Source organism: Megascapheus bottae, chromosome 3, assembly GCF_031878675.1.
Source record: "Megascapheus bottae isolate mThoBot1 chromosome 3, mThoBot2.hap1, whole genome shotgun sequence".
Taxonomy (NCBI): domain Eukaryota; kingdom Metazoa; phylum Chordata; class Mammalia; order Rodentia; family Geomyidae; genus Megascapheus; species Megascapheus bottae.
In genome coordinates this window covers 35,736,603-35,749,396 of record NC_143511.1, presented here as the reverse complement: position 1 = coordinate 35,749,396, position 12,794 = coordinate 35,736,603, and the positions used below count along the sequence as shown (strand labels likewise).

The 12,794-nt window shown below is 39.9% G+C and overlaps 1 protein-coding gene and 1 pseudogene across 5 annotated transcripts in view; both read left to right on the top strand.

Annotated features, from left to right (window-relative positions):
- The window catches only part of Ptpdc1 (protein tyrosine phosphatase domain containing 1), a 63,096-nt gene that overhangs the window by 36,378 nt on the left and 13,924 nt on the right, over nt 1-12,794 (top strand). For 3 of the 5 annotated variants that reach the window (XM_090329894.1, XM_090329895.1, XM_090329896.1), the window contains exons 3-7: nt 4,076-4,247; nt 6,282-6,362; nt 6,584-6,702; nt 7,971-8,108; nt 10,792-12,026. In XM_090329894.1, the coding sequence (XP_090186020.1) occupies nt 4,076-4,247; nt 6,282-6,362; nt 6,584-6,702; nt 7,971-8,108; nt 10,792-12,026 (1,745 nt within the window). Of the gene's footprint in view, nt 1-3,357; nt 3,638-4,075; nt 4,248-4,472; nt 4,702-6,281; nt 6,363-6,583; nt 6,703-7,970; nt 8,109-10,791; nt 12,027-12,794 lie in introns of those variants that run through there. The other 2 variants (XM_090329893.1, XM_090329897.1) reach the window with 2 other exon arrangements.
- Nucleotides 1,919-2,597, top strand: LOC150065328 (transcription factor BTF3 pseudogene; annotated as a pseudogene).

Sequence of the window (12,794 nt, the reverse complement as noted above, 5' to 3'; positions counted from 1 at the left end):
ATTCTACAGACCCCAGTGTGACATGCACTATCAATGGTGATTTTAGTAGCTTGGGGATTCAAGACTGATTGTGTGCATTACTTTTTCTATTATTTTCCTGCTTTCACTTATATATGCTTTCTTTCCCCTAGTGTTAGCATATTTAGAAGAAGGGAAGAACTTAATTTTTTGGTGCCCCGTGATTTTATGTTCATGAAATGACGATGATGGACCTTTTTCCCCTATGTACTTATTTAGAAAAATCCATTTATCATAGAAGAAAAAATAGATCTGTTGTTAGCAGGTAAGTGAGAAAGTAACAGTAGCTTGGGTTCTTGTGACCTGCTAATAAATCCTAACTGTGAAAGAGGAAGAGAGAGCAGAAGAAAGGCAGGTCTATGGCAGTGAACCACTCAGAAGAGTCTGCGGCCATCAGAGTAAAATATTTCCATGTTATATAAGACACGACATGGAAAAATAGCCTTACTATTTCTGTTTATCTAAAAATATGACTTCTATTTTTTCCTATTTTGACTTTTAACTAGAAATACTATGTGTAATAATCACTCATCCCGCTTATTTTTAAATTGATTTTTAAATGGTGGAATAAATATACCTTTTTTTTTTTTTTGCCAGTCCTGGGCTTGGGCTCAGGGCTTGAGCACTGTCCTTGGGCTTTCTCAAGGCTAGAGCTCTACCACTTGAGCCTCAGCACCACTTCCGGCTTTTTGCTATGTATGTGGGGTACCGAGGAATTGAACCCGGGTCGTCATGCATGCTAGGCAAGTACTCTACCACTAGGCCAAACTCCCGGCCCTAAATATGCTTTCTTATAGAAAGAAACTTGGAAGGCAGCACATATGAAATCTAATATGAGGTTATAACTAAATTGGTTCATAAAATTAAAAGAAAACTTTATTCTGAAGAGAATACAAAAGACCAGTTAGGTACGAGTATACAATCTTCTAACTAGGAACTAGAAATCCCCTTAAAGTAGTTTGCATGATTGTTTTGGGACAATGTGCTATGAATAAAGACGTGCTTAGAAGGCAAAAATAGTAAAAATAGTAAAGACAGGGCTTCTAGGGCCTCCTGGCATTAGATGCCACCTTGCTTTCCTAATCCTGTCTCCCCAGGCTTCTTTTCATGCAAATTTCTGTGGGCTCATCATTTCCTATGTTGTCCTGACGCAGGCCTTGCCTAGAATGTTCTTCAAATCATTCCTCCAAACAGGAAAGCTGAATTGGTATAAAAAAAAAAATCTTTTTCCCTTTCTGGATACTAAATGACAATTGTGTGATGCTGTTACCCTACACATAGAGTAGGAATCGGGATGCCAAATTGGACTTCTCTGTCTCTGTCTTGTTTGACTAAAGAACATACTGTTGGTAAAGTGGGGGTGGCATTAAAAAAGGAGCTTGCTGCTAGCATTCATGATCATTAAAACAGAAAAGAACTTTATCTATGGAAATAGTTTTGTTTCTGTTTGTACCGGAATGAAATACCATTTGTGCAGAGAGCAGGAGAGAAAAGTGAAGGCGAGGGCTGACATTAACAAGGGAGGAGGCGGACAATGCTTGCATTGGCAGTTGTTGCAGTTTCTGTTTTCTTCATATCCTTTATTCTCAAATTGCAACCTCATCTCCATCTAGTTCTTTTTTAAAATGTGATTCGCTTTATGTGTCTTCACCAAGACCTTAAAGCTTTCTTCCTTCATTGTGACAAAAGGCAGAGAGATTATGCTTTTGAGTTTTTGAGAAGTATAGTACATACTCAGAAGAATTTTCTAGCAGGTCATAATCACAAGCTAGAAATGAAAATCTGAAAAATATTCTGGTAATATATATGCTCTAAAATATCTTGATTTATTCTGTCTAAATGTTTCTATCAAGATAGACGACTAGAGTTTGGTTATAAAAAATTCAAGAAAACAAATCTCAGCTGGTCTGCCCGAGACCCTCTGAGCGCCAACCCTAGTCCCCCGCGCAGCCCCATTTCCGCTCCAACAAGATGAAAGAAACTATCATGAACCAAGAAAAACTCGCCAAACTGCAGGCACAAGTGCGCATTGGTGGGAAAGGAACTGCTCACAGAAAGAAGAAGGTGGTTCATAGAACAGCTACAGCAGATGACAAAAAACTTCAGTTCTCCTTAAAGAAGTTAGGAGTGAACAATATCTCTGGTATTGAGGAGGTGAATATGTTTACAAACCAAGGAACAGTGATCTACTTTAACAACCCTAAAGTTCAGGCATCTTTGGCAACAAATACTTTCACCATTATAGGCCATGCTGAGACAAAGCAGCTGACAGAAATGCTTCCCAGCATCTTGAACCAGCTTGGTGCAGACAGTCTGACTAGTTTAAGGAGACTGGCCGAAGCTCTGCCCAAACAGTCTGTGGATGGAAAAGCACCACTTGCTACTGGAGAGGAAGATGATGATAAAGTTCCAGATCTTGTGGAGAATTTTGATGAAGCTTCTAAGAATGAGGCAAACTGAATGAGTCAACTTCTGAAGAAGATACAATTTGAAGAAGTTACAGGAGCTGCTATTTTATATTATGACTGCTTTTTAAAATTCTTTTGTTTATGGGTCTGATAAAATCTAGATCTCTTTAATATTTTTAAGCCCAAGCCTCTTGGACACTGCAGCTCTTTTCAGTTTTTGCTTATACACAATTCATTCTTTGCAGCTAATGAAGCTGATAAAGCCTGGGAATAAATGTTGAAACAGCGGTTAATAAAATTGTTTGCCTAGCATAAAAAAAATTCAAGAAAACAATTTAGGAGACTTTATGCTGGATTGTTTTGAAATTTTGTCACTATATAAATTGTAATGTAATATTCCTTTGTATTTAATGTACTGGTTATATAAAAAGTTAATGATCTTTTAATAGAATGTTGTAAAGTATCCAGCATATCTTTATTACAATTAACTTTAATTTACCCTATTTCAAAGAATAGTAGAAAGAAATTTTTTGCCCATAGTATCCAGAGACAAGCTATAAAGGGACTACAGCCTTTTTAAAAACATTTTTGTGTGTATAAACAGCAGTGTTGTCATTGTAAGGCCATTTTTCAAAATTTATTACGTTTTAGCAGCAATTCTTTGAGCATCAGATCTTTACATGCATTTGAGAAATAAAATTGAGTTATCCAGGCTTAGGAATGATCTTTTTAAAATGCATATTGTTCTTCAATATATTTGAACAATTTTCCCAAAGCACAATCCACTTATGTAGGATTTTTGCCTGTTCAGATCTAAGTGGGAATCAGTAGTTTCTTTGTTGGTCACTATGGAAACGCATCAGCCTATCCTGAATAGCTCTTAGATCACACAGAGCAATGCCTGTGTCTCAACGTACTTCCTTGCTGAGCAAGCCAAAGCTGATTTCTCCCTGCCTCCAAATCTTGCCTCCCTGGAGCCAGAACCATGCAGGTGCAGGATGTGTCTCGGCGGCCCTCGGCTGTCCACTTCCTCAGCTCCTTTCTTCAGGGCCGCCGACATTCCACTTCGGACCCAGTCCTGAGGCTCCAGCAGGCCCGGCGTGGTTCTGGTTCTGCCACAAAACTGTTGTCCTCATCTTCTCTTCAGGTGATGGTAGCTGTGTCTTCTGTCAGCCGTGCGGAGGGGAACCCAACTTTCCTTGAAAGAAAAAGTAAAGCTCCTTTTCTTTTTATAAATCATAATACCTTGGTGTCTGAACTTAAAAAGCATCAGTGGGCTGTGTTGTGTTTATATGTTTTTAAATAATGACAATTTTATACTTTTTTATATTGTGCTAAAATTTGAATACATATGTGAGAAAGATGAAGCAATTGTTTTTAGAAAATATTTCAAATGTAGTTTTCTTTTTTTTTTTTAACAAAACTCTTTCCCTTGTAAAAGATTTGCTTTTACAAGTGCTCTTTTATTATCATTATAATGTGTGGAGATTATTATATGTGAAAGCCTTTTGAATTTTAGATGAAGAGCATTTCATATTGATGCTCATCATGTGTAAGCCTGAGATAAATGGAGCTGTCTCCCTTGTGAGCATCCCTTTGGGAGACTGATGGATTGTGAATCCTTCCTTTCTTCCTTGTGTGGTCTATAGGAAATTCTGGACGTCCAACACCAAAGTACACCAAAGTAGGAGAGCGTTTGCGGCATGTCATCCCTGGACATATGGCGTGTTCCATGGCATGTGGTGGTCGAGCCTGCAAGTATGAGAACCCGACCCGCTGGAGTGAGCAGGAACAAGCCATTAAGGGGGTTTACTCATCTTGGTAAGTGGTCCTGTCATTCTTGCATAGCTACAAGGTGAAAAAAGGAGGCTGTGTGTGTGTGTGTGTGTGTGTGTGTGTGTGTGTGTGAGAGAGAGAGAGAGAGAGAGAGAGAGAGAGAGAGAGAGGGAGGGAGGGAGAGAGAGCGCTATAGACAGAGAATGTAGAAATGGAAATGTGGACTTTCAAGTCCAGGAATATTGATGCCATCCCTGATTTCACTCTAGATCAGCTGTGGGATCCTGGCCTACTCAGCCTTAGTATGTCATCTAGAGAATGGAACTAATCAAGCCAAAACCCTAAGAGTGTGTTTTCAAATCAAGTGAAATGATATATGTAGAGTACCTTGAAGAAATGAGTGATTAGATAGCTCCCATATTCTAGAAAGAATAAAAATACTCAGCTCTAAGTCTGAGAAAATTACGAGTGACACATTTAGTTCTTCAGTTTGATCAAGGTAAGCTTTTGAATCACTTTTAAGTTGTTCTTATATTCTGTATGAAAGGATGTATTGTCATACAAATACACTCAGCCTGCCTTAATTGAAGTGTAACAGGCTGTCACTTCAGTAGACAACCTAAGATGCTTTCATTGTTTCTGGTGTGTAAGTATAATTAGTGTCATGCTTGAATCATGCTGCCTTCTATTCGTAACAATAAGCTAGTCGGATATACCTTCACTAATATAGTGACATCTGAAAAATACTGATAATCAGATCAAATGGTATTTGAAACACACTTTGGAAGGATTTGCCATTTAAAGAATTCCAGTAATTAATTATTTTATACAGCAAGAACGTATTTTAAAACTAGGTCTTTGTTTACTTAAATAGCTTCTCTAACTTGCAACCTGTACTTTTTCATGTTGGATTTGCCATGTACTTCTGTAGTGACACAATTTAGGATTCATTGTCATTGTCACTCTCCATAGATTATATTCAGAACTATTACTGTCACTGTCCATACCAAGAAGCACATATTCTGGAGGCTTAGGCAAACAAGTAAATTTCTAACAATGAGCTTCAGTATTAATATTTTTGCTTTACTGTTGACTAAACTATGTGAGCCATTTCCACCTCCTCTGCTTTCACATTGCATCCTACACTAAGTATTTGTGAATCTGAGGGTTCCTAGACCTTTGGGTCTGTGTTAAATGTTATACATTGTTCCAGGGTTTAGAATCTTTTGGATTTTACTCTGCTAATCCAATATTTTTTGTTATTCCTCTGAGATTCCTGTGGCTCACACCAGGCCCTGACGAGAAATTTGAACAGAGCAGATTAAAGCTAGAAGCCTAACAATAGACATACAGCTTTATTTGGCCTGTCCATCCATCCATCCATCCATCCATCTTCAAATATCTATTTTCCTGTAACATAGGCACTATGCTAAATGCTTTTAAATTATAATCATTCACTCATTTTCATAAATCTCTTGTGAGTTGTTAATGGCAGTTTACTGATGTTTCAAGAGATTAAGTAGTTTGCTTCACAGCTAGCAAGTAGAAAAGTTCCTGTTTGAAACCAAATGACTCAGAAGCCCATAGATTTTGCTAAATTACAATATCTTAGTGTTTATTCATGACTACAGCCAGGGTCTGTGCTAAATACTTTATATCTGTATCATATTGAATTCTCACTCTGGCTATATAAAGCAGGCATTAGTATCCCCAAGTAACCAAGGTTCTGTTGGTTGAGTAATCAATCATAAGTGCCTCCCAGTTGGTTTTCTAGTCACTAACCATTGGGTAACTCATGAACACTTGTTACCTTTGCCACGGGCTGAGGTTTCTCCACCATGTTTTCAAGAATCTCTGGGGAGTCCTTGGGGTGATTTTGTCAGAGTTCATAAATACTTTATGTCTTGGATTTTTTTCCAGGAGGTTTAAGAAGCTACAGGCTTCTCGGCACATTAATAATGATATAAAATTAAAACTAGGTTTATGCAAAATATAACCGTTATTAAAATCATAGGAAATCCTTTCAGGTGGAACTTTCTGGGTTGTATGGATTTCACTGGCCTTTACCTTCATCTTCAGGGTCACTGACAATATCCTGGCCATGGCTCGCCCGTCCTCCGAGCTCCTTGAGAAGTACCACATCATCGAGCAGTTCCTCGGGTAAGTGCTGCCTTTTTCACAGCTGTTGCAAACAAAGCTGTGGTTTTCTTTCTCTCTCTTTGCCATCAAGTGAAAAAGTGCTTTCCTTTTAAAAAAAAATAGGCAGTAACAAGCTTATTTTAAATAAAGATTTGAGAACAATTAATATATATTAATGCCAAAAATGATTAAAAAATTTTAAGCTCCAGTTCTCAGTGACTAATTGCCCCTTTTCCTTTAAGTCATGGCATAAAAACAATAATCAACCTGCAGCGCCCTGGTGAGCACGCTAGCTGTGGGAATTCTCTGGAACAAGAAAGTGGCTTCACCTACCTTCCTGAAGCATTCATGGAGGCTGGCAGTAAGTTCTTTCCCACCTTCCTTAATTGAGCTATCAGTGACAGTGCTTAGAGACTTTTTTGCCTGCTAGATTCTCAGGTTAAAACTGCAGTGGAAATAGTGACTACACAATAGCAGGACTTTTAGCAAGTGAGAATGGACTTTGACCTTCAGTGATGCTACCATTCTTTGACTTTGCTGTTGAGGTATGGAGTTTCTTTTTGCCTGTGAGAGGGATGTTGTTTTTTGTTTTTTTTTTTAATTAAAAAAATATATATCTAAAGACTAAAGCTCCCATTCAGTTAATGGCTGCACTGTGCAAAACACTGCTACTTTATTTCACTATTACTTATGATAGCACATACTTATGTGTAGCACAGTTGTTACAGTTTCATTTATGGGGCCGTGGAGACTTGGAGTGACTGATATCACTGATTTAGCAGTGGTGGGGAAAGTTGGAAGCTCCTCAGGCTCCTGCTTTCCTTGTGGCCAGCTAGACTGGCTCTTAGAAGGATGCTGGGCTTTCTTTTACCAGTGGCATGTGGCACTTCCACAGATGCTGCAGTCTCAAGAGCTTTGAGAAGGACTTCACACTGCAATTCAAACTAGAATGAACAAGATAGACTAATACCATTCATTTAAACCTAGGTAGAACATCTATCTTTAACCATTTATCAGTATTGTAGACATATTCCCATGTGTTAACAAGAGTATATATTGTATTTACCTGTGTAGCTGACTTACCTTTCCAGGGATGATTGACTATTTTTTTTTTTTTTTGCCAGTCCTGGGCTTAAGCTCAGGGTCTGAGCACTGTCCTTGGATTTTCCTCAAGGCTAGATAGAGCTCTACCACTTGAGCCTCTGCACCACTTCCGGCTTTTTCTAAGTATGTGGTACCAAGGAATCGAACCCGGGTCTTCGTGCATGCTAGGCAAGCACTCTACCACTAGGACAAGCTCCCGGCCTGATTGACTAGTTTAATTCATAGTGTGTGTGTGTGTGTGTGTGTGTGTGTGTGTGTGTGTGTGTGTGTGTGCGCTAATCCTGGTGCTTGAACTCAGACCCTGGGCTGAACTGAGCTTCTTTTGCTCAAGGCTAGCACTCTACCATTTGAGCCACAACACCACTTCCAGCTTTTTCTATGTACGTGGTACCGAGGAATCAAACCTGGGTCTCATGCATGCTAGGCAAGCACTGTACTACAGGCCAAACTCCCAGCCCCAAATCCAAATGTCTGCAAGTATTTTTCTGAATATTAATTTTGGCTTTCCTTTCTCTCACTGCCTAGTTTATTTCTACAATTTCGGGTGGAAGGATTATGGTGTGGCATCTCTCACTGCTATCTTAGATATGGTGAAGGTGATGACATTTGCCTTACAGGAAGGAAAAGTAGCCATCCATTGTCACGCAGGGCTTGGCCGAACAGGTAAATTCTGGGAGGTGGTTTCAGTGTCATGTAGGTATATTGAAACATGCAATGAATAAAATTTACTAATTCTAAGGACAAATGTTATTTTATAATCCTATCATAGTTTTAGAATCAAATGGAAGAACTAAGTAAAAGACATTTGAAATCATCATAAGCCGGCAATTACATTCATCATATGTTGATGGGAGTATATTTTGAATGCCTTAGAGCTGAAAAACCAATGTATTTAATCAAATCCCTAAAACAAATTACTTTAGACCACTCTATTTTCTTCCCTCCCTCTCTCTCCCCTGCTTCCTTCCCCCTGGTTGTGGGGCTTGAGCTCAGGGCTTGAGTGCAGTCCCTGAGCTTTTTTACTCAACCATTTTGAGCCACAGTGCCACTTCTAGTTTTCTGGTGGTTCATTGAAGGGAAGAGTCCCACATACTTTTTTTCTCATTCTGGCTTTGAACCATGATCTTCAGACCTTAGCCTCCTGAGTACCCCGGATTACAAGCATGAGCCATGAGCACCCAGCTTCTCTTTTCTATACAATGGAAAAAATACTTTATTTTAATGTATAATGTCTTTTAAAAATATAATTCTTGGGGCCAGGAGTGTGGCATAGTGGTAGAGTGCTTGGCTAGCATGTGGAAAGACCCAGTTCGATTCCTCAGTGCCATATACAGAGAAAAAGCCAGAAGTGGTGCTGTGTCTCAACTGGTAGAGCGCTAGCCTTGAGGAAAGCCCAAAGATAGTGCTCAGGCCCTGACTTCAAGCCCAGGACTGAGGAAATAATAATAATAATTCTTTAGGGCTGGGCACAGTGGCTCAAGCCTATAATGTTAGCTAAATGGGAGATAGGTATGGATGATTATGGTTTGAGGCCAACACAAGATAACCTATCTCAACCAGTGGTTTGGCATGGCAGCACACACCAGTCATCACAAACTATGGGGGAATCACAATGGCTAGGTGTAATGTTGTATGCTTGTCATTGCATCTACAAAGGAAAGCACAGGTAGGAGGACTGCAGTCCAAATCAGCCCAGGCATAAAGCAGAATCACAGGTTGAAAAAAATAGTTTTGAAAGGAACTGACAGAGTGGCTCAAACAGTAGAGCATCTGCTTAGCAAGCATAAGGTCCTGAGTTCAAACCTTAGCTATCCCCCAAAAGACAAAATGAAAATAAATGTAATTTTTCTTAACTAAAATAACAGTGAAAATAATAAATAGTGTTTAATCTGTGAGGTTCTAAGCATTTTACATTTGCTGTCTTTAAAAATATTTAGCAAAGCCAGGGGCTGTTGGCTCATGCCCGTAATCCTAGCTACTCAGGAGGCTGAGATCTGAGGATCGAGGTTCAAAGCCAGCCCTGGCACCAAAGTTCGTGAGTCTCTTTATCTACTGTTAACCACTAGAACGCCGGAAGTGGCGCTGTAGCTCAAGGGGTAGGGCGATAGCCTTGAGCTAAGAGCTCAGGGACAGTGCCTAGACCCAGAGTTCAAGTCCCATGATTGACAAAAAAAATGTTTAGCAAAAGAAAAAATGTTTATCAACAATACAAGTAGAAGAAACTACAGTTTGAGAGAAGTTAAATCATATTTATCATTTGCTAAGATGCAGGGCCAAGATCTATGGCTGTCTGAATCCAAAGTTGATGTGCTCAAAATTCAATGTAAAAATCAGTGATTTCTTTAAATATGCTTCTGATCTGAGGGCAAAAGCAAAGACCACCTACAGTTCAGCTCCAATCTCACGAGTTTTCCTACCTGCCTAAGAGCATCCTTAGGGCTAGGATATAAGTCAGCTAGAGATTGTTAGCAATTAAGGACAAGCCAAAATGTCACTGTATCTAGACCTCGCTACTGAGAGGACTACAGATACTCCATGTTTACACTAAACATCTGCCATCTCCCAGTGAGAAATATATACTATAAACTGGAAAGCATGCAATTCTCAAAGGTTTTGATATCTATATATAACAAAACCTTCAAAAATTTGGGAATTACATAGATACTTGAGTAATATTATTCTAATATTAATATATACTTGAAGTAATTGTTACTTTTATTAGTTATCTTAATTAGAGATACATTAATAGGAGTCCATAACATTTATACTGATCATTCCGGTTTCTTAAATAGTATATACTTGTAAGAAAACAAAGTTCTATCATGATCTGGAGAAAAGAAAGACCCTACAGATTAGTATAAAATATTTAGTCCAGAAGAAGAACAGTCAGGAAGAAAAACTTTCCAAGTAGGGTAAGTGCCCAGTTTTGGGAGTGGTTAGTGGTTGATCTCAAATGGCAGGGTGGATATTCCAGGCACAAAATAGATGGAATGGAAGGAATTTTCAAGAGCTGTTCAGAGAAGAAAACAGAAGCACCATACTGGAACTGGAAGGAGGAGGCTATATAGACCAGATCATCAGCTCACCCAGTCATGCCTTCCTTGCTCCACACTTCTGTGCTAACTCAGAATAACTTTTTTGCAGTAAATGGGGAGAGGGGGACATAATTAAAAAAAAAACCTGCATAAAAAGTTACAATGTTTTTCATTATGATTACCCTTCAAATGTGCTTATATTCATATTGTTCCTTATATATTCAGGTTTATCATCAAAGGCTGACTAATAAATGAATTAAATGAAACTATAAGTTTTTCTCATTAACAAACTTCTCTTCTTCACCATTTAGGTGTTCTAATAGCATGTTATTTAGTTTTTGCAACAAGAATGACTGCTGACCAAGCAATTATATTTGTCCGGGCAAAGCGTCCCAATTCTATACAAACCAGAGGACAGCTGCTCTGCGTTCGGGAATTTACTCAGTTTCTGGCTCCCCTCCGCAGTATTTTCTCTTGTTGTGATCCCAAGGCACACGCTGTCACATTAGCCCAGTACCTGATTCGCCAGCGTCATCTGCTTCACGGCTATGAAGCTCGGCTCCTGAAGCACGTGCCCAAAATCATCCACCTAGTTTGCAAATTACTGCTGGACTTGGCTGAGAACAGGCCAGTGGTGATGAAGGACACTTCGGAAGGACCAGGGCTCTCCGCTGAAATAGAAAAGACTGTGTCTGAGATGGTCACCATGCAGCTGGATAAAGAGTTACTGGGTCACAACAGTAATGCATCGGATCCCTTTAACCCCACCTCAGTGGCAACAGAGTTCGAGAATCAGGATGTGATTCTGTCCAATGAGCAGGAATTTGACCCCCTTTGGAAAAGGCGGAATGTTGAGTGCCTTCAGCCCCTGTGTCATCTGAAAAGACGGCTCAGCTATAGTGACTCAGACTTAAAGAAAGCTGAGGCCCTCCTGGAGCAAGGGGAGACTCCATGGACAGTGCCTGCCCCAGACCTGCTGGCCAACAGCCTCCCACCACCGAAGCCCGAAGGCCATTGTTACATCCCACCATCTCCAGAGCTAGGTTTACATAAGGAAGCATTGGTCCGCAATACGTTTTCATTCTGGAATCAATCAAAGTGGGGAGGCCTAGAAGCTCTCAAGGACGATGGCTCACCACATCTCCACAGGAAAGATGCTGCAAAGGAAGTACAGCGGAGCAGAACCTTTTCTGTTGGTGTTTCATGTTCCCATAACCCCGGGGAACCAGTAACACGCAACTTGGAAGACATCCCTAAAGATCTAGTGACTCATTGTCACTGTGAACCTGGCAGTGGTTGGGACCCAGGCTCTGTTAAGGAGGGGGACAGAACTCCCTCCAGCCCTCCAGACTGTGGGTCCAGTTCTAAGGCACAGGTCCCATTTGGACATGAAACCCAGGACAAGTGTCTGTCTCAAGTGCCACACACTGCCTTGCAACCTGAGTTGAGTGTGGAGGCAAGAAGAATCCTGGCAGCCAAAGCTCTGGCAAATTTAAATGAGTTCGTAGAAAAAGAAGAAGTGAAAAGGAAAGTAGAAATGTGGCAGGTATTTGAATTTCATTTATTTAGATTGTGGGGGCAGAGGGAATCATACAATGTCAGAGCAAAAATATAACACATCTTTCTAAACTTCCTTGTCATAGAAACATGAAGATATGTTTGCATCATACTTAACTTTCATACTTCAAGTTTCTTACCTTGATGTGAGCCTGATGTTGTAGAAAATGACAAAGGGTAATTGTCTAGTTTTATTTAAATGTCTGTGTGCAAGAGAACACTTAGCACAATGCATGATTCATAATTAATGTTGTGTAATGACATTAATGCTGGTAATTTCCATCTTTGCTTCTGGGTTTATGGGGGCAACCATAAAATGACCTGAAAGCCTGGCACAGAGAACCACTCATTCAGAGACATTAATAAAATGAAACAATTCCCCAACACTTATTGGCACATATATTGAGTGAGGCCTGGCTTCTCAGTCTCCTCTCCTGCAGACTTGCTGACCCCATAGGAAAACAAATGGGAATGAGCTCAGGCTACCATGATGTCTTTATCTGAAAGGAGGAGTTTGCAGTCCATTTCTTGGCCTTTACTGAAACTTGTTTTTGGCGTTATACTTTCGCTGGGAAGACAAGTCTAAACTCAGCCACATTCTTTCCCTATGTGAACCACCTGTGCTACAGAAAAGACAGTCCTTCTGAACCTCATTAGCAGAAACAGGTAAACTGCCCCACCAGGATGATGAATAGAGCATCCTGACTCAGCTTGATTTGTCAACCCTTAGTCTACCATGAATTACCTTAAAAGCTAC